This window comes from Rhipicephalus microplus, chromosome 9 (genome assembly GCF_043290135.1).
Source record: "Rhipicephalus microplus isolate Deutch F79 chromosome 9, USDA_Rmic, whole genome shotgun sequence".
Lineage (NCBI taxonomy): Eukaryota > Metazoa > Arthropoda > Arachnida > Ixodida > Ixodidae > Rhipicephalus > Rhipicephalus microplus.
In genome coordinates this window covers 62,656,031-62,678,128 of record NC_134708.1, presented here as the reverse complement: position 1 = coordinate 62,678,128, position 22,098 = coordinate 62,656,031, and the positions used below count along the sequence as shown (strand labels likewise).

The 22,098-nt window shown below is 47.5% G+C and overlaps 1 protein-coding gene across 1 annotated transcript in view; it reads right to left on the bottom strand.

Annotated features, from left to right (window-relative positions):
• Positions 1-11,094: 11,094 nt before the first annotated feature.
• The window catches only part of LOC119164799 (uncharacterized), a 65,675-nt gene continuing 54,671 nt past the window's right edge, over positions 11,095-22,098 (bottom strand). The window contains exon 3 of the mRNA XM_075873730.1: positions 11,095-13,105. Within this exon, the coding sequence (XP_075729845.1) occupies positions 11,703-12,629 (927 nt within the window). The 5' untranslated portion in view covers positions 12,630-13,105 and the 3' untranslated portion in view covers positions 11,095-11,702. The remainder of the gene's footprint in view (positions 13,106-22,098) is intronic.

Here is a 22,098-nt window from a genome sequence, read left to right as displayed (position 1 = left end):
TACCACCTGCAATATGTTAGTTGTTTTTCCCCCTACAATTATGTCCCTTAGGCGTTGTAAGTATCTGAATAAATAAAATAAATAAATAGTAAATAAATAAATAAATAAGACCAATAAAGCACCAACAAAAAAAACGTATGCAACAAAGTATGCACTTTTTTCTAGAGTGGTCTGTACCAATTGTTAATTTGGTGAACATACCCACTTTATTGTGCTCTCGACGGACGCAGAAAGCAGCTGCAACTAAGTTCCTTGAAAATAAGCCTGTCATTTGCTTAGGTGCGTGCATGCAGGTTGAACAGGCGGGAGGGAAAGCCGCCCTCACGAGGAGGAGGGGGGGAGGGGCGCTGAGTCTGGCCCATACATTAGATCAATAGGGAGGGAAGCTGCTTCGATGAACCTCCACCCTCCTCCAAGGTGGATTTTTCAGCCGGCAAAGGCTGGAATGGTCATCTGCTGGACGGATAAAGCAACAAGGGAAAAAATACATGGGCAAATAACAGGCCACACCTTTTCTTGGTAGCATGATACTGTCATGAACTGGCGTGCATGACAGTATAATACTACACTACAACGTGCAAGAAATTGATCGCCTTCATGGTCCATAATCCAGCTTCAAGGGTCTTCCGCTAGGTTGCGCGACATAACATTTTTGTTGCATTTAAGCATGTTTTAAAAATACAAATCCCAGTCACAACGCGAAAAGAATGCTGGAATCTGCAGCTATATAAGAGAAGCCAAACGGGTGAGGGGGAGGCTGAAACTTAGATGAGATTCAGAAGTTTGCAGGTATAACATGAGCGCAAAAAACACAGGACCGGACAGGTTTGTCCTGTAGTGGACGTAGTCAGGCTGATGATAATGATGCTGCAAATAGTGCAGTTAGATGTCATTAGAACTTGCGTACGTATTCTTTATTCGGGGCTTTTAGCTTGTACGTATACTTGTCTACGTTTCTGGATAGAATCTGCGCATGCGCGGGTCTTTACGGAACGTAAACCTTTACGTGTCCCACCGGATAAGCTTTACTGGATGCGATTTATGTTTGCAGTCATGTCTCGAATATTCACCTTGGTTCGTAGGAACTCGCGATATCCACCTTACCGAGACTTGAACCACCGAGACAAAATAAGCCAAATTGTGATTGCCAATAGCGATTACATCAGGCAGTTATGGTATACCGGACTTAGCGGGTGTACCGCGATAGCAGGATCAAAGTGCGCACGCGCAGATGCGTACGTTACCCGTACCACTTACCGTACCTGCACTACTTTTCAGATTTAAGGTTACCGTGTTGCCGTAAGTGTACGTAGTTTACGTTAAACATGGCGGCGCCCGCGGACGCCCGTATCTAAGTGATTTTGGCGTAGTTGTTGAAAGCTTCACATTCTGTTCGCAGCAAAAGACTGTTTAAAGTGACTTCGCTTGCCTTCATTTAGCTTCGATGCCCGAGTATTACGGATAAGTCTGCATAGTTTGAGATAGCTTCCCATTTAGAACGCGTCTAGGCCTAACTGCAAGATTGATGTTAACAAATTAGCAACATAAATGTTCTCGCGTTTGATGCGTGGCTCCTATTTATTTACTAATGTTATTACTAAAACGAACTTGCGACAATGCTTCGCGCGGCGGCACAGGCCGACATTGTCGTTTTCTTTTCCTTTACACTGTTACCTAAGTGATAGGTGGCGCCACCGTCCCAGCAAAAGGGGGGGGGGGGGGCACATAAATTACGTAAACGCTATTTCGCTAAACTATAAGACGCTGTCCGCAACGAACGTTTGCTGCAGGGTAACGTCATCCTCTTAACCTCCACTATCACGCTAACGGTTAGCTATAACTTTCTATTGTTTCAGCCACATGACCAAAGCTAATATGGCCTATAACATTGACGCCGTAAACAAGCGAGTCCCCGAAAAACTGGACAGGTGGCGCCTTCTATTGAAGTCCAAATGAGCTAGATAATCATAAACTGGTTATTGCAGATACAGCAGATTGTACGTCTGGTATATAAACCACGCAGCGGCGTTATGATGAACGAGCTACCTTTTTCATCTTTTTTGACATCAAAAACACTACGCGTAAGCCAACATGTTTATGACTGTCGTTGCACACAGTGTCACACGATGTCAACACCATTGTTCGATTCAGTTCAATTCAATTCTTTATTTGCAAGCTGTTAAACATACAGAAAAATGGTGACTGGTTGGACCCATAGCCAAAAGCTAGTTGGGGGTCAAAAAAATAAATAACTAATGCTTCCATGTACAAAAAAGATATATCACACGCATACAGATAGTTATCGTGCATCCTTAATTTGCACGAGTGAAACAAAGGAATAGCGAAAGTGTCGGTAAATGCACGATCTTTTTAACAGTTCTAACTTACGAAAATACAAGTAAACAAAGCAGATTGTTGCATTATTATGAAGGTTAAAATATGCATGGCTAATACCAAAAACAAAAACCTAACTAGCAATAACCTTGCATTTTTCAGCTCTTTTGCGCATTTGAGGATATTGTACACGCTAACAAAAACATCTCGTGATTTTGCTGCAGTGTTGATTCAATCCTAGCTAAGCTAAATACAATTTAACGCTGTTAGCACCACTATTTATGGTTTGCGAGAATATATACATTTACGTACGTACGTAAACGTTTACGTATTGGGAGCTAAAACGGTGAAAACATGCGTTCCAGTTGAGACGGTAAACGTAAACTGCTATCCGGTAACACGTTAACGTAAAGAAGTATACGTACAAGCTAACACCCCCTAAAGAGAGAAGCACATTGGTGCGCGTTAGTAAAGTGCAATTGCACATTCCCGAAAACGCCTTTGCCACCGCGAGGTGACGTGCGGTATAGGCTAAGAAATGCGTGGGAAAAAAATGCGGGTGTAGACACCACGTTGATATTCCCGTACCGAACACAGTGACGTAATATATTGAAGGCGTCAGCTAAGACGTAGTTCCCAATCGGTAAAAAAATGAAGTACATTGTCCACGGGAGGGCGGGGGGGGGGGGGTATTTTATAGATTTAACATATGACGTTTCTCAATAGAGCCACTGTCGCGAAAATACCAGAAACATGTATGTTGGCGTTAGTGGCGTCACAGGCTGAGTAGTTGGCGCAAAATTCAAAAATGAAACGGGGTGCGCGATTCTTTCCTATAATACGTATTGTCATAAAACGCACGACAATATAGTTCTCAGAGAACAGTTTATTAATCTAAACAAACTAATTGTTTCACTTTAGAGTCCCTTTAACTTGAAAGTTTGATTCATGAATAGTGTATTGAAGAAGAACGGCTATTTGGGCTAGCTGGTTGAATTCCATGTTAATAGGAGTTGCAGCGCAAGCACGAAAGTGCTAGAAGAAAATTGTGCGGAAGGCGAGGAACAGAAGGCGTGTTGTCCCTGTTTGCCTTCCGTTCCTCGCCTTCCGCACCCTTCTCTTCCAAAACTTTCGTGCTTTCGCTGCAACCCCTATTAACATGGAGTTGTGTACTCCGGGGTAAACCATAGTTCATATGACTCAGCCGTACATGATGGCATCGCATGAGTACATTTTACATTTCTGAGTGAAAGCGAACACTTTGGATCACGAGCAACTGTGATCCAGGCGACGATCAATCTCCGTTGTGACGGGGCTCGTGGCGTCGACGAAGGAAGTGGTCGACTTCCCCAACATGAAACTGTCTGGCCGAACTTGAGGCAGGCAAGCGGAAAGTCAAACAGCAAGTAATGCCCGCTGTGAACCAATATCGGCGAACAGAGTGTCGGTCGTCGACGAAACTGACAGGTCCATGGCCAAACGCGTCGGTGCGTTATCTAGCGTTATCGCTAGTGGCTGTGTAAATTCTTGTACTATACTGTTCGCGGTGTGCACACAATGTCATCGCAAGATGCTAAGATTATCTAGACAATTCCTGCAGTCACTCAGGCACACCTTGTGCAAGGACACAGTTACATTGTAATGGGGTGCTAACATGAAAACACGACGAAACGAGTCACGTGGCATTTTCAAGGATGCTGTGTGAGACAAACACAGTAATAAGCGTTTTCTTGTGTGTATAAACGAAAACACAAATATCTGCGGCTATGACTGAAGGCAGCAAAAAGCTGCCTTCAGTCACAGCCGCAGATATTTGCATAACATCCTTATGCATGACTGCCCTATGCAGCACATCATGGCAATCAGTCTTCTCGCCAACGTGGTGGTGATGATGATGTTGATGATATGTGGGGTTTAACGTCCCAAAACCACCATATGATTATGAGAGACGGCGTAGTGGAGGGCTCCGGAAATTTCGACCACCTGGGGTTCTTTTACGGGCACCCAAATCTGAGCACACGGGCCTCCTTTCCACCTCCATCGGAAATGCAGCCGGGATCGCCAACGTGGTGTCTGCTTGAACTTTTCCAGCGCAACATCGCCGAGCTTCTTTATGCACTCTCTAGACCTCACTCTACGCACATCTGAATGAACTCCCCAAAAATAAACTCGAACATGCTAAGCAAACCCGCGCTTATACCATGGCCGAGACCATATAAAATGTGTTACCGGATCTGCCACGTCGGAAATCTTGTTGGCCATACCGTAGCCGTTGAACAAAATTTTGTAACTTCTGTCTACTTACGTAACGGGGCGTCATTCATGATTGGTAGTTGACGCTTGATACCTTGCCTTCGTCTACGCAGGCTTAACTCTATGCCACGACCGTTCCTGGACCGTGCACGCGACGAACGTCGTTTCATCGGGAAAGAAGACCTTAGGATTTTTTTAAAAGCCACCGTTGTCATGCGCCACAATTTCGATGGCTCGCATACAAATCATTTCTCCGACCAAAATAAAATATGCTGCTGCCATCTTGAACCCTCATTAAGCATATATCATCAATGCACTAGGATCACTTCAGAATTGCGCCAGAAGATTCATACGTTCTGCATATTCATATAAGGTCAGCATTTCCCTCTTAGAGGCAGAATCAAACTTGCCATCCCTCGCTTTTGGTTGTCGTGTTGCCTCTCTCTCTCTCTTTCACAAATTGTTTTACAGCTCGCTGAAACACCCAGCTTACATCACGCCATAATCGTGGCACGCGCCACGGCGCTCCAGCCATCAACTGCTTCAAGTAACCCGTTTACAAACTCGAACAGTATAGCATTTCAAGGTTTTTTTTTTTTTTTTTTTTCCCTCGAGCTGCCAAGGACTGCTACGACCTGCCTCACCACGCTACCGACATAAGTCATACTGAACTTTCGGTCACGTTGGCAACATCTATCACATCATAACACCTGCTTTTATTGCACTATTATGTTTACCAGCCCTTATGAAACACTCCTAAGCGAGGTCTTTAAGGTGATAAAATGAAATGACGCAGACATGCATGTTCAACCCACATCGGCTTCTCGCTTTCCGAGACATTCGTGCAAATTCCTGGCACTACAACATCCATAACTTCCGTCTATTTCTTTCATGCAATTGCCCTATCATTTCCGAAGTTCTAGGCTAATACACAACCCTTCATGCGCTACGTAAAAAAAAAACATGCGTTGAGAGTTGGAACTCTAGGCCACTCACCAGCAGGTGCTCTTGACTAGGTGCCGTCCAATGTTTCCGGTGCGACGATGCTTCGAAAGGGCTACCACTGCCCAATGCACTTGCACAAATAAACGACGACAATACGTTTTTCACAATGGCAGTGACTCCGCGGCAACGGTGTGTTTTTCTTCGCTACTGCGTTGTTTCTGGCCTTGTGCACGTATCGGCGTTGTGACACGACACCCACTGCGGGCGAGGAAGCACGTAGAAGGGACCAAAAGTGCTGGACACATGATGCGAATACGGGTGCGATTCGCCGTTAGCTGTCTGTACCAACAGCCGTATCTGACAGACGTCGAACAGGTTTTAACACCAGCAAGCGGAGACGACTCGCACGCTGCGCGGGCATCCAACTAGCTGCATGTACAGGTGGGGCCACTGTTACAGGGAACACGCGAGCGCGTGGCCTGCACTCTGTGGCGGCTGCGTACAGCGCCATCAACCGACAGTTGAAGAAAAAACACGTTCGCTTTCGGCGCCATCTACTGCCAAACGCGATAACGAGTCATGGCCGGTAGGCAAGCGCTGCTAGAATACGCTCCCTCTCCGCTCACACAAAGGGCGATGCCTGCAGCGCGTAATCTGCTGCCCACAAACCGAACGTGGAGCGAGAGCACGGCGCAAGCTGCAGGCAACGCCCAACATCGCTATTTCAGCGAGCTGTGAGGTAGTGTAATATGGCAGCACTTGGTACTCCCTCGTCCAAATCCTAATAGGCCACAGACCCTTACGCTCAGACTACTGCAGACCGACACGTACCCTAACCTGAGATCCCTTCACGCTATTTATCCTGACGTGTTCCCCAATGACGCTTGCCCCGCAAGTGGGGACGTGTGCACGCTGGCGCACATGCTCTGGGAGTGCAAGACAATGTACACTAACCCCAACACTACATCGGTCAGGTGGGAGGCCGCCCCACGCAGCTCCCTCCAGGCCGACCAACTTTGGGCCGTCCAGCAGGCCCGCGGAGCAGCCGATAGGCTTGGCCTAACGGTCCCGACGTGGGAGTCGCCCGCTGCGCGCTGACGCGCGCCTTGCAGGACCACAATAAAGTTTCGCAACCAACCAACTTGTCGACCGGCCATGAATCGCTATCTCCTTGGCTGGCAGTCGATGACACCGAAAGCGAACGTGTTTTCCTTCGCTGTCGCCTGATGGTGCTGTAGGCAACCGCCGCAGAGTGCAGGCCACGTGCTTGCGTGTTCTCTGTAACAGTGGACTGACCTGTACAGGTGCCCTGAAAGTAATCCGGAACGACGGACACGCAGCCGCTCGCTGGCGAAGCGAGCGCACCGGCAGATAAATAGAGGCAAGGTCTGCGCATGCAGACCTTGCCTCTATTTGGATGGAACGCACTATGGAGGGAGACCTTTGTCTCCCTATAGTGAGTCCAGATTGGCGTTGTATTGGTCCAAAATGGTGTTCTTGGGCGATTCGACAACGAGGGCTTGACGGATGACGGTCTTTAGCATGCCGCGCTCCGTAGTTCCTACAAATGAAAACTAGTCTATTCCTAATTAAAACTTGCAGCTGGACGAGATGGTTCATATTTCAAGGTAAACTGGTGTGCGTAAATAAGGACAAGAACACAAAAAAGATGGGACAGAGAAGTAGCGCTCCTCGCGGCGTGCACTTCCGATTATCTGCATCCATTCTGGGAGAAGACTACGCACGATTAAGGCAGCATGACTACAACGGCATCGCTGTCTTCTTTAACCGCGTTAGTCTGTTTTTGCCAAGTACTTGTTCTTGCTTTAATTATCTCGCGATCCGGATATCTACTAGCTTGGTTATATGAGGACAATATGTACTACCTTACAGGTGTACTTGCGATATCTAAAAAAAATTCATCAAATTAGTAAGCTCCGCACTATTCCAGTTTTTTTTATTATTATTCCCACACCACGTATCGCGTGGTTCGCATACCTTAGAGTACAAATCGATTGCAGAATCTGGACGCTTGGTAACGAGTTTTTTTTTTTTTTTTGATTAAGATCGCGTGTCATCGTTTGTTGCCACAGACCTTCATTTTCTTTTCCTCATAAGTAGAATACAATGGGAGTTAGTGATACTCTCTCTGCAATATATCATAGCAGAGATATATTTATAACAAGAACATTGTCTTTTCATACAAAACAAAGAATCTAAATGCTACTGTGCTTGATCTATATGCTCATGGTTGCATCAAACGAAAACGCCCCACTTTGCCAGTGCTGGAGGCAGTTGCCTCCGGTAACTATTCTGATGAAATGACGAATACGAATCCAGTCATGGAGAAAGAAATATTTTCCCAAGGTAACAAAAAAAAAACCAGGCCTTCGTGGAAGGCGCAACACACTCAAAGCGAAAGCTATAAGAACGGCCTTTCAGAGCCTCTTCTAAACACTCATTGGGTTACTGCTGCAAGTACACTTCCTGTGTACACACTGCGGCAACAACAATAATAATTTCTGGGTAGTAGGCCGGCATTCGCTATGCTATCCTTCGTCGTTCTTCTGAGAAGTGTGATATCCGCTAAACACTTGCAAGGAATTTTGTGCCAATTGTTCGTGCAGTGGCTGACGACGATGAAGAATAAGGCCTGAAGTGGGTCAATATATGAACAAGAACAAACCTTGGTAATGAGTTTGAGCATTGGACGGCCCACTCGTTGCGCTATTCGCAATGTGCGATGACTGGTTGTTCTTTCGCTGTTTTAAAACGCGATTGCTTTCCCGACATCAAGTCTGCCAAAGGCAAGTTTGCCAACAAGTCGCAAGCTCCGGCGTAGCTCAGTGGTAGATTACTTGGCTGGCCCCCAGGGGACCCTGGACCAATCTCATTTGTACGATGCTTTTTTTTTTGTCTAATTTCGCGCGACAGTGGTTACGGACACCATCGAGTTTCCTAAAATTGACTAGAGGGGACTCTGTCGCTGCGATCGCTCAGCGCCATGGGAATAATGGGTAGTACACACATTTGCCTAGTCTTCGTACTTGCAGGCGCCGAATCGCACTTGCGGCTTCGTTTATTGCTGTGTTTCAGTTTTGTTTTGAAAGAAAGATTCAACCCTTTTCAACTTCGTGACCCGATTTGGAAAAGTAAGTCTAAAAAAATAAGGTTTGGAAGTGCAACCGCTGAACATTTGCCGATTTCTGTTTTGTAAGAAAACAGCTCCAAGCCACACGAACACACACGGAGCCAAAAGCAGGCCAGAAGTACGAAGGTTAGACAAATGTGTGTACTACCCACCATTCCCATGCTCGCTGAAGCGCCGTGCGTTGTAGTTCCCATAGACACTAGCGCCAGAGTTCCCTCTATAGTGTATATTAAGAAACTCTATGACGGACACCTGCAGCGGACAACTATAAAGCGGCGCGCGTGACCCGAGTTCTGCTCTCATACCAGCTTTTACTACAAAAAATACATCCACGGAGTGAATGCACGTACCAAGAAAAACACCGGCGCACTCAAACACACACGCACGAAGATGATGTGATGTCTTCCGAGTGCACAAGCTGTGATGCCGCACGTGGCCGGAGCCTGCGCGCTGATGGCTCGTTCCCCCAGTCTCGTGGATTGTCGTACGCCGCGTGCGGCGTCGCACGTCGGATCGGATGCCGAATCGCAACATTAGACCAGCGTTTGAGACGCCATTGCCCGCTTCCCGTGACGAGAACCTGGACTTCGGTTAGTTCAGGTTATGGGGACATGCATACATAGTGACGAGCTACTCGGTATAGATAGCTCGGCCGTGACGTGATGGTCACAGATAGCGTCGTGCTTCGACAACGTGGCGGCCTTGACAACGTAGAGGCATCATAATTGAATCGCGCTTGGACTGCTTCAAAAAAAAATTAAGGATGTTACCCGCATTTTATTGGCCTCTGTCTGTCAATAACGAAAGAACTTCGGCTCATTATATCACTTGCTATAATGATAAAATTATTGCATAACGTAAAAGAACTTTTCGTGTGGCATGCAGTTCACCAACATGGTGCTTCCAGAGACGTCAGTGCGAGCCATTTATTATTTGCTTACGGTGTGCAGCGCATATCTCATTTTTAAAGAGCCAGTCGAGAAGGCTACAGTCGGAAATTTGTGACAAAAAAAAGTAACTGCCCATTTTTCCGACCACAATACCATAGGCGTGTGCACAGGAGGGAGGGGCGCTAAGTCAGCCCCGTACATTGACGTGGTAGGGAAAGGGAGTGACGCTGCGCCCAACCTACGCCCAACACTTGCCCCTCCTGCAGGGGTACCCTACGTACGCTTATGCATGGCGAACATCCTTTCTGCAAGAAAGAGCACCACAGTGGCTGCACCCGATTTTCATGCTGCATGACGAAAGAGATGGAAAATTGCAGTTTTCTCGGACACGGAATGAAATCGTAGCATGCGAAGTTGACAATACACGTAAAGATTGATTGATTGATTGATTGATTGATATGTGGGGTTTTAACGTCCCAAAACCACTATATGATTATGAGAGACGCCGTAGTGAAGGGCTCCGGAAATTCAGACCACCTGGGGTTCTTTAACGTGCACCCAAATCTGAGCACACGGGCCTACAACATTTCCGCCTCCATCGGAAATGCAGCCGCCGCAGCCGGGATTCGAACCCGCGCTCTGCGGGTCAGCAGCCGAGAATACACGTAAAGATAAGACGATCCACTGGTGATAGTGAGAAGACCGTTGACTTTACATAACTAAACACTACCGCGCCAGGCCTTCGTGCGAACATCGCGGCCAGCTGACTTGTCGCGGGATCTTCCCGTCTGACGTAACACAGTGGTCACGTCTTCCGTGCGCAGGGTGCCACAAGTTTCGGCATCGGCCATGAAATTCAGTGTTCGAACATCTCAATAAGTAAGCAACTTATCCAATTTCTTTCGCCAGTCATACTACCCACGTGACCAGCCGATATAGTGCTTTGAAAATGTACATTCCCACAATTACAATTGTTATATTCTTTTTGCGGCACACAGTTCACAACTGATTGATTCATATGTGGAGTTTAACGTCCCGAAACCATCATATGATTATGAGAGACGCCGTAGTGGAGGGCTCCGGAAATTTTGATCACCTGGGCAGTTGATATTTGGAATAATCTTCACAGTACGTGCACAGTTCCTTGTAACCAGTCTTGCAAAGTTTCAAGCGTGGGGCAGCAGTATATGGGCAATAAATTTTCGCGAGAATGGGTATGCCAGCAAGTGCGACATCTGAACAATTTGTTCATCAATTCAGCAATAATAATACCAAATACTCTTTTTATGCATTTTAATCCTACCGCAGCCTTGGAAAATACTACCGCTTTGATGTAGAACTTGCATGTGACGATGCCAGGAGCATGACTGTCACAGCATTTCGTAAAGGCTTGTATTGTCTAAAAACCATGTCTCCACATATATACATGCATTTGTCAAATTACACGCCACTCCACGTCACGCAATCCAGGAGCCTGCTATTGGAAATGTGCATGCATTAAAATGTCTTTCAGAGCACTCGTTGTCCAATACCACGAAAAATCCAACGTTTATTGCAATTCTCACAATTTCGCATGTACTGAAAATTATTCGAGTTGCATTTTCCACTTGAAATACAAGCGGTTGAGTGTCGTTTTGTTCAATGTGGTCTCCCCATCCCGGATGGATTGCTGTGTTCTGGGCCTTAGTGACTTGCGCGTAGGTATGCTAATGCTAATCACCTTCCAAGAGGAGGGCTGGTACACCAAGTGTTTAAGTAAGCTCCAATGACACTTTTTTTGCTTTCGACAGAAATATCTCATGTGAACCCAAAACGAGTCAGCGGTAGTGACGATGTGCTGAAGACGCAGAGGTGTCTTCCATTTCTTGCCGCAGGTTAAGGCGAGCTAAGGTTGACTGTATTTGTTCTAAAACCACCTCCGTTGTTTTTCCGGTAATCTTCTTTACCTCCTCCACGAGTCGAGAGCTCGACTTCACTTTCTTCAAAGCATCAGCGCTTTCCTCATCGCTGACACCAGCGCCTAAAACCACATATTGGGCTGCCTTGTTCATCAGACGAACGTTCCTCCGTAGGAGCGCAATAATTTCGCGCATTCCCCAGCAGTTATCGCATTTACCGAAAACGTTCAGTTAGATCAGGCTGTGGTTAGTCCTGAGACCTTTAAGAATGGTTTGTATCTCTTGGGGCGACATTTCCCAGTAATTGTACACGTTAACGACATTCAGTGTGTCGTTTGCTGCTAGCAACTCTGAGAGAGACCTAGCCATTTCTGGCGTCACCATCACTGCCGACGTGGTGAACTGCACAACGGAAGAGTTCTTCTTTAAGGCATCGAGGATGCTGACGAGGTGACGCTCTTGACCACGACTTACAGTCACATCATCCCAGATACGACGAAGTAATGCTCTACGACACGCGGAGTGTGTGCTGTCTTTATCGAATCTGTCTTCAAGTGCGTCGATCACAGCTTTGTCTGATTCGATGCTGAGACGACGAAGTGTAGTGTCTGTAGCCAAGGCATCTGTAAACTCCCCGAGAACTCTCTTGTCGACCGAAGAAGTGACACTGACGAACAGCGAGGGACAGCATGCTTCTCTGCGGATGAGTATTGCGAGTTCCGGTAAAAGCTGCTCGGGCCACGCTATGTCGAGTCTTTTGAACACGCCAGCATACCACTTCTGCGACATCAGCCAGCACACTTGGTCCTTTTCCAGCGGGCGGACTTGACTGAGGTTCACCGATTCCAACGCCGAGTTGGTAGCGAGCATTTTCGCGAAGATGATTAAGGTGTCTGATGATAACTCCACGTCGCCCAATGAGAAGGTCGTCAGCGTGTCGTTTGCCACTAGCGCTTTCGCGAGAGCAGCGGCACCTTCGTCGCCGCCACTCGAGTCCCAGATGACTAGGTCCCTCAACGACTTGTTCTGGCGGATGTAGTCCGCAACATCTTTCGCGAATCTTGTTCCAGGATTTTCGCAGCTCCAGGATTTTGTTCCAGGATTTTCGCAACGTGGGCAGACTTCTAAACGCCCCGGAGAGACTCGTGCCCAAGTCATTTCCTTCGCAGTCAACGTGAACGTAAACTTTTTCAAGAGATGCGCCGCCCAGAGGTTCGTAGAAAGCAACCTTGAACGCGACAAGTGAGATGTTCAATACATACAGCGTCCTGACCGGTGGTCCTGTGCTCAACATTTCCCGAAGCACCACAGCTTCCTTCTTTGTGATCTTCTTGTACCTCAGCTTAGCTCCGTGTGTATAGCACATGCTTTTCAGACAGGCCGGTTTACACGATTTGTGCATTTGTCGGAAACCTTTCATGAAAAGGGCGTTGACTTGATCATCCATGATTCCAAGCACCAAATCCAAATCGACTAGGCAACAATGCATTTCTTTGCACTTTTTTTCCATGTTCGTGCTAGTGGGACAGCGAGCGATACGAAGCGTTCTTGACCTGTGAGATCACCGTCGTGGTCAGCAGAGGATGCACTTCCTGAGGGAGGCCCACTGCTTTGCGTTCCAGGCTCGATGAGACCTAAAAGTGACCAAAGAAATCAAATTTCCACATGAAACGTACCTGACTCACAAAAACATATCGTAGCATATAACAGAGTTTAAAGGTACCGACACAAAATTTAGCAGTTAAGAGAGCCAGCGGAGTCAGTTCTTGTGAACACGAGAATATAAACGGCGAATATGGTTTGTGGAGGTAGTTGACGAGAATCTGCAAGCTCGCGTGCGCAATTTTATGCTATACGACAAACTTTGCCATCCTGACGTCATCTAAGCTTACGCCCTTCTTCCGAGACGTCACCACTGCATCGAAGCTGGCCAAGAGCAGGCGCAGCAACCATGGGCGTCGGCGCGGGGTGCAAAAAGGGCCCTTGCCCCCCTTCCCCTCAAGCTACACGAGTCCTTGCACCCCGCCCAAGCTGTGACAGTGCTCTTCCCCTTCCCTCACCACAATGCAACACCGGTTTGCACACCCCAAGATGAAATCCTGCTGACGACCATGGCAGCAACTAGATTGATGACGGCATGGTGATTTTGCCGCGCATGCTCGTGGATTCAGCGGCTGCTCGTGAGCCCGGTGGCAACAGTGATCATGCAGGAAGTGTTGAAAGCTCAAGAAGCTCGTTCCTATCAAACAACGATGATGAGAGTCGCCCCCTACGATGTCGCAACACACGCGACAGGCTGCCAAACGCCAGGAGGTCACGCAGGCATCGCGGAATGGCGTCACAGTACGGAGTGCCATTTCACAATCTAAAACGTGTTGGTTAGCTTGTGGCGCGGATACTAAAGATTTTCGTAATAGAGCCGAAATCGTCTTCCTAGGCGACACGCATGCCCACATGCCTTACCTTCACGAATGTTCAGACACCAAGATGAACTCATTGATATATCCCTACGAGAAACATATTCATCAGATAGTTAAAACGGAGCCTAAATGTGATATTCAAGGCACGTGGTAAGTCAGAAAACAGCAATAGGGTATCGTTCATTGCCTCATGACGGAAATATTTTATCACAAACAGTGAAAAACGACAATAAGCGAGGAAAAGATTACAAGCTTGTGTAAGGATCATAAACGCATAACATTGCACATGGAATATAAAACACTAAATAAGTTGATAAAATCACTTTGGCAGCTGATATTTGAATGACAAACAATTAAAAAACATAGCCGTAAGAGTCCAGGAAGGTGCAGAAAAAATACAGGGCAAAATACTGGGAGTATAGCGAGCAGTTACATTTAATGGAGAAAGAGATAAAGTAAGATACGAACACTATTCGCTGGAAAGTAAAGAGGAAGCCGAAAAGTTGGTGCTACAAATAAATCAAGAAACAATCGAGGTTGAAGCATCATGAAAACATAAAAAAGCAAAAAAGGAGAGGAGGCCACAGGACAAACTATGAAAAGTGCGTGTTGAGGAAAAAGCCTATTGTACTGGTGGTCCTGACCGGTGGTCTCGAAGCAAAAGTTAAAAGTGAAAATGAACTCTGCATGTCAGATTCGGCAAGAAGATGGCCTCACCTAGGATATTTTCGAGCCACATAAAGGCGTTAGGTCGGAAGCCTGTAACAATTCAGCAGAGCATTGTCGATTAAAGAGGAAACCGACTGGAAGGGTACAAAGTGCTGTAGGTTACATATGAAATGTAACAGCCTAGTCGTTTAAAAATATCGTTCACGAGATTTCGCGGGCGAGTAAAAATATGGCGGAGACCGCAACCGAGGAAGAAAACTTGAGAATTTTGAACTGGAAAAAGGCTGGAGGATAAATTTTGAAGCGCACTGAGCCGGTTTTAGATGGGGTTTCCACCGGCCTCAAGAACGAACTAGAACATGACACTAAGGAAGCGCTGTTGAAAGTCCTAGAGAAATGCTTCCAGGACCGGCAAAGACTGCATAAATGGTGAATAAATAGAATGAACCTAATCTGTACCAGCAAGGAAGAAAAAATATTCGATTCACATGTATAGACCACTATCCCATGTAATACATCGCTGCTATAAAGTTTGGCGATGTCGGCATTAAAAATAATAATAGAAACATGGCAGAACACAGCGATATTACGGGAGAACTTCACGATGAATTTCGAGTTGACAGAAGGTTAGGCGATAACCTGTTTGTCCTCAGTCAGTGTATAGAAATATGAAAAAAAACAGGTCCTTGTACGTGGCTTTTCAGACGTCACTGGTGCGTAGGAGAATTTAATAAGGAAATTCTGGGGGATATATTGCAAGAAACGGGCATAGCCACAATTTGCAAACAATTTGTATCTAAGCAAAGTGTTTGCATCAAAGCACACGTAGGTTTTTTTTTTCTTATTTATTTCTCTAACCTTGCGCGTTCGAAAATTTTGTTGTTTCCTTCCTGGCCACCGCCTCTTTAGTGGAATGCCTATAAGCAAAAATAGGCTGCTCCATTGAGAACCAGTCGTCGGCCCAGACAGCACATCCACGCCTTACAGCACTCGAGAACAAAAGCCACTGAAAGCTCCACGAAAGCTTAAAACCAGAGAGGGGAACTCTTTCATTTGATTTTTCAAGGGCAACAGTGTGAGCGCGGAATGATACTTTTGCTGTAAAAATAAAGGGAAATAAAAAAAATCTGCATAGAAGTGAAATAGAATGACTAAGGAAGTTTAAATCCACTCTTATACACTATATATGCGTCGTGCAAGGCTTTGGAAAGGTGAAAGTTTATCAGCAAGGTAGAAGACTTGTGAAACCCAAAACTCGAGCTCACCAGAACAAGCAAACTCGGAGAAAGGACACCCGCGATTTCCACAGCAATCACTTAGAGGTATGTTGAAATATTGGGAAAAACTTACCACAAGTGTTGATATTATTTCAAGTGGACTTTCATGTTCCTGTCATCGAAGGAAGTGGTGAGAGGGCACGCTTGACCCTGAAGGCCGTTTTATTCGAACAGCCGTCTTGCATATAGAAGGTACAAACTGGAGAAGAGAGAAAAGGCGGCCGAGTTGGTACGTAACTCAAAAGTTGAAAAATGAAAACAGCGCGAACACAAGACGAACGATTGCGGCACAAGGATGGCCGCTGACAGCCAACTGAAAGTTTTACTGAAGAAACCGAGAAAGATACACGATAGAATGATATGAGACAAGATTACAGCTTTAGTCACGTGTATGACGTCAAAGAGTCAATTTCCTTCCCGAACAAATTAGGCAGCGGAATGCTGACACATCGATCACTGTCCCTTCTGGTAGATTAGCAAAAGGCCTCGAATATCTCCCGCGACAATAGCGTTCTAGGAGGATAACGTCAGACAGACTGGGGATGCACCCATGCCTGGTACAATGTGTGGCTATATTGCTAACGACATGAGTTATCGAAGCCTCTCGTTCTCGCACCACCCAGTCTCTCTCACGTGCACCCTGCCATGGTTGCATGTGAGAATATGGGATTTCATATACGACCGATCATCGCACTCTCGATAAAAGGCTTGCCGTGTTTCTTCGAACAGCTCGCTCTATATAGACGTGCGTCCCCTTCGTTGACGTGGTGGCACATTGATTGATATTAGATCTTTAACGTCCCGAAGCCAACCCTTATGATTATGAGAGATGCCGTAGTGGAGGACTCCGGAAAGCTCCACCACCTGGCGTTCTTTAACGTGCATCCAAATTTGAGCACATGGGCCTAGATCATTTTCGCCTCCATCGGAAATGCAGCAGCCACAGCCGGGATTCGAGCCCGCAACCTGCGGGTCAGCAGCCGAGTACCTTAGCCACTAGACCACTGCGGCGGGGTGCGGTGGCACTTGTCGGTTATTACTTTTTACTGCTAAGCATTATTGCTTTACTCGCTTAGTATCATGCGCCTAAGTTTTGCGAAATCTACTCTCCACTATACTGCAGCGGCTCGACGCCGGGCGTGTTGTCGTTGTTGCCAGAGTCGCGGTTGGTGATCGTCCAATTACACGCGTTTCGGGCATCAAAATGGTGGCTACACGAATGAGATGAACTTTCGCCGTCCTATTTCTACAGCCGCAGAGTTGGGGGAGCACCCCTTAGCCGTCCTATTGCGAGCCATTTTGGTTTCCGATTGGATCTTGGCTTGACGCCGTTTATTTCGAGCAGCTGCAGCAAGTTATGTAAAATGGCTGCACATATATTCCTATTTACAGAGCAGATTTTCAGTGATAAATAATATTTTTGATATATCACTCTTGTTACAAGCAAGCTTTGATAGATTCTTCATTTCTTTAAAAGAAACGGCTCGCGAAGACGGAGGTCATGCTTATAATTTTGAAATGTTATTTCCTATAGTTGTGTGACAGCAGGCAGGTAAAATTACATGTTTACGTTGTGTCATTCGTTTTAAGTAATGGTAGGCTTGGCGTATGACAGCGGCATTACTCAAATTTAGTCTACGAAAACAGTACTTCAAAGTGGGCTGTTTCCCATTGAATTGTTGGCAGAACTGTTCCCAAAGTAACATTGACTGAGGTTTTACGTTGCAAAACCACGATACGATGAAGGAAGTTTCGACCACCTGGGGTTCTGTAATGTCTACCTAGCCTTATTGTCTCCGTCGAGGATGCAGCCGGAATTCGATACTGCGACCTTCGGGTTAGCAGACCACCCTAACCAGTGGACCAAGGTGTCGGATGTTATAGAGTTCAACCCCCTCTAATAATTCTGCTTTATTAACACACGTACAATATATATATATATATATATATATATATATATATATATATATATATATATATATATATATATATATATATATATATATATATTTATATATGCACTGATAGAACAATTTCGAAACAAATGTCAGCCTCTGCGCGCCACTGAAATCATATTCCGTCTGGCAAGAACTCTATTTTACAGAAAATATACGCAAATGACCTTAAAACGATATTTTTATTCACCGACTCATAGGTGGCTTCAAGAACAACCAAAGAAGGCAGATTGTGTTCTTATTTCTGTGGTCTTGCTAATTGAATATTGTACATGGTAGTACGAAATCATGACGCTTTGAAGCAGTCATCCACGTGAGGTGGACCGTCTCTTCGTCATGAAGAAGGCAGGTTTTTACAACTGTGAAGAGGTTTATTAGCCGTTAAAGGCAGCGACGAGACAGCGTGAAGAACCGTCCAGCGATCGGCACAGCAACGAACCAAAGCACGAGCCGAGAGAGCCGGGCGTTGGCGATGCTGCTTGCTGCTGGCACATCTTCTTCTACACAATCGCCCCCGCTGAAAAAAGAGCCATCCTGGCGACCTAAGAAGTTTCAGGGAGAGGCTCATGATACGGTTTTAGGCGGGAAACATGGACGATGTCACGTGCACGCCGGCGCATGTCATCCGATCGGGAAACTGGCTCAATTAGGTAATTAACTGGAGAGGTTTTCTCTAAAACGGTGTAAGGCCCCTCGTACCGGGGGACAAGTTTTGATGAGAGTCCCGGAGTTTGGTATGGGATGGCAAGCCACACGAGAGACCCTGGGGCATAGTTGGGATCCGGAAGAGAGGTGCAACGGTTTTCTTTCTGGCGTTGCTGCTCGTCCGAGGTGAACGCACGGGCGAGCTGGCGGCACTCTTCGGCTTGTCGAGCAGCATCGGAAATAGGTGGACATTCTGAAGCATCAGGATGGTAGGGAAGTAGAGTATCAATTGTATGGGAAGGGTCACGTCCATAAAGAAGAAAGAAAGGTGAAAATCCCGTGGTTGCTTGTATTGCAGTATTGTATGCAAATGTCACGTATGGGAGAACACGGTCCCAGTTGCTATGATTAGATGCCACGTACATCGAGAGCATATCACCCAGCGTGCGGTTAAACCGTTCCGTTAGCCCATTAGTCTGCGGGTGGTATGCTGTCGTTTTCCGATGAATGACGTGGCATTCCGAAAGCAGAGCTTCGACGACCTCGGAGAGAAAAGCGCGGCCTCTGTCACTAAGGAGCTCTCGAGGTGCGCCATGTCGAAGGATAAATTGACGTAAAATGAAAGAGGCGACATCCTGAGCGGTAGCGCTCGGTAAAGCGGCTGTTTCGGCGTAGCGTGTTAGATAGTCGACCGCCACTATAATCCACCGATTGCCATCTGATGTCAATGGAAGGGGGCCGTAGAGGTCAACGCCAACGCGATCAAAAGGCTTGGCAGGGCACGGAAGTGGCTGCAATTCGCCAGTAGCACGTAGCGGTGTTGATTTGCGTCGCTGGCAGTCAGGACAGCACTGCACAAATTTGCGTACGAAATTGTACATGCCGCGCCAGTAATAGCGATGGCGAAGGCGTTCATATGTTTTGAACACCCCGGCGTGGCCACATTGTGGATCGTCGTGAAGAGAAGCGCATACCTGCGATCGCAAAGCGCGTGGAATGACCAGTAGCCACCGGCGGCCATCAGGAGAGTAGTTGCGTCGATGGAGAAGTTGATCGCGGATGGCAAAATGGAAAGCTTGACGTCGGAGGGATCGAGATACCGGAAGGTTGGGCGTACCGGATAGATATTCGAGAAGAGATGCGATCCACGGGTCACGACGTTGTTCGGTGGCAATTGAGTCAAGATTTAACGATGACAAGTACTGGAGGCACGTGTTTCCGCCCGTCGGATCTGGTGGCAAAGGTGAGCGGGACAGGGCGTCAGCGTCAGAGTGTTTGCGTCCACAGCGGTATACGACGCGAATGTCGTACTCCTGGATGCGGAGTGCCCATCGCGCAAGGCGGCCAGAAGGGTCTTTCAGCGTGGAGAGCCAGCAAAGCGCGTGGTGATCAGTTACTAGATCGAACGGGCGGCCGTATAAGTACGGCCGGAACTTTCCAAGCGCCCACACCAGAGCCAAACACTCTTTTTCTGTCACGCTGTAATTAGTTTCGGCTTTCGTCAGAGTGCGGCTAGCGTAGGCTACAACGTATTCTGAATAGCCGGGTTTTCGTTGCGCGAGGACAGCACCTAGCCCGACGCCACTGGCGTCGGTGTGCACTTCGGTAGGAGCCGTCGGGTCGAAGTGGCGAAGAATGGGTGGCGAGGTGAGCAGACGGCGCAGAGTAGTGAAGGCAACGTCACATGCAGGGTACCAGGAGGAGAGGTTCACGTCACCGCGAAGAAGCTGGGTTAATGGTGACATGATGGATGCGAAATTGCGAACAAAGCGCCTGAAGTATGAGCATAGGCCTACAAAACTGCGAAGTTCCTTCATGGTTGTCGGCTTGGGAAATTCTGCGACTGCTCGAAGTTTTGCTGGGTCAGGTAATACGCCGTGCTTCGACACGATGTGGCCTAGGATGACGAGCTCGCGTGCAGCGAAGCGGCATTTTTTCAGGTTAAGCTGCAGGCCAGCGTTGGTCAGACAAGTCAAAACCTGCCTGAGGCGAAGGAGGTGCGTAGGAAAGTCGTGCGAGAAAACCACGACATCGTCGAGGTAGCAAAGGCACATATTCCACTTGAGGCCACGTAGCGTATTATCCATAAGTCGTTCAAACGTGGCGGGCGCGTTACAAAGCCCAAAGGGCATGACGTTAAACTCGTATAGTCCGTCAGGTGTAATAAATGCAGTTTTTTGGCGATCGGCTTCAGCCATTGGAACTTGCCAGTAGCCAGACCGCAAATCCAGCGACGAGAAGAATTCCGCTCCGTGAAGGGTGTCGATGGCGTCATCAATGCGCGGCAAAGGATATACGTCCTTGCGGGTTATCTTATTCAAACGACGATAGTCTACACAAAATCGGATAGATCCGTCTTTCTTACGCACCAAGACGACAGGAGACGCCCAGGGACTGTGAGATGGTCGAATAACGTCTCTACGAAGCATATCTTCGACTTGATCGTTGATGACGCGGCGCTCTTCAGTGGAGACACGGTATGGTCTTTGACGCAGTGGCTGGTGTAGGCCGGTGTCAACATGATGCTTGACTTGCGACGTGCGGCCTAGTTGAGGTTGGGACACATCGAAGGAATTCCGGAACTCATGCAGAAGATCAAGCAGGTCGGCATGTTCGGTGGGAGTAAGGGTGTCGGCGATGGCGCTGGAAAACGTATCCTTAGACGACTCCTCGAGGGCCGACAGTGATTTTGGGTGGTCGCAGTATTCATCCGGGACATCAACCAAAGACGAAGGGTCGAGATCCTGCACGCGGCCGAGACATTCTCCCGCAAGCACAGTGACAGTTGTGGAAAGCGGGTTGAGTATGAACATATTGCTTCTTCCGGCGGTAAGGTCAATCGTTGCGAAAGGCAGCGGCAGAGCTCGACGACTCGTGAAGATATCGGAAGGCATAAAAAAGACTGTAGCGTCCGTGTAGGCGTTGCATGAAATCGGAACAAGTGCGAAGTTTTCAGGCGGAATATCGGTGTCTTCATGCACAAACAACTTCGGCGGCTGATGAAGAGCGTCAAGTAATGGGACATCACAAAAGGGTGAAAACTCAACTTCAGCGCGTGCACAGTCGATGACGGCATTATGGCGGGATAGGAAGTCCCATCCGAGGATGACATCATGCGAACAGACAGCAAGGACAATAAACTCCACAGTGTAAACAATGCCTTCGATGGACACTCTTGCAGTGCAGGCTGCGAGAGGCGTTACTTGCTGTGCACTTGCGGTGTGGAGTGACAGTCCAGAAAGCGGCGTCGTGACTTTACGTAATACACGGCAGACATTAGCGGCAATAACAGAAACAGCGGCGCCGGTGTCTACAAGTGCGAAAGTAGAATAACCTTCAACTGTTACTGCGACCACGTTAGCAGGAGAGGGGCGAGGGCTTAGACAGTTCGAAAATGGCGCAGTTCTTGCCTCTTGAACTGCGGTGCTTAGTTTTCCTGGTCAGGTCTGGGCCGGCGACGCATGGGGGAGGGCGATCGCCGACGAGGAGAGGGTGCGCGTGGCGTCACGAAGTCGGGGTCGTTAGGAGAGGCATAGCGAGGTGACGAGACCGGCCCGTATTGCGCGAAGGGTTGGCTGCTGGTTTGCGACGATCGGACATAGTCGCCGAACGCCTGAGGTCGACGGCGGCAGTAGCGAGCAACGTGTCCGGGAGTGAAGCA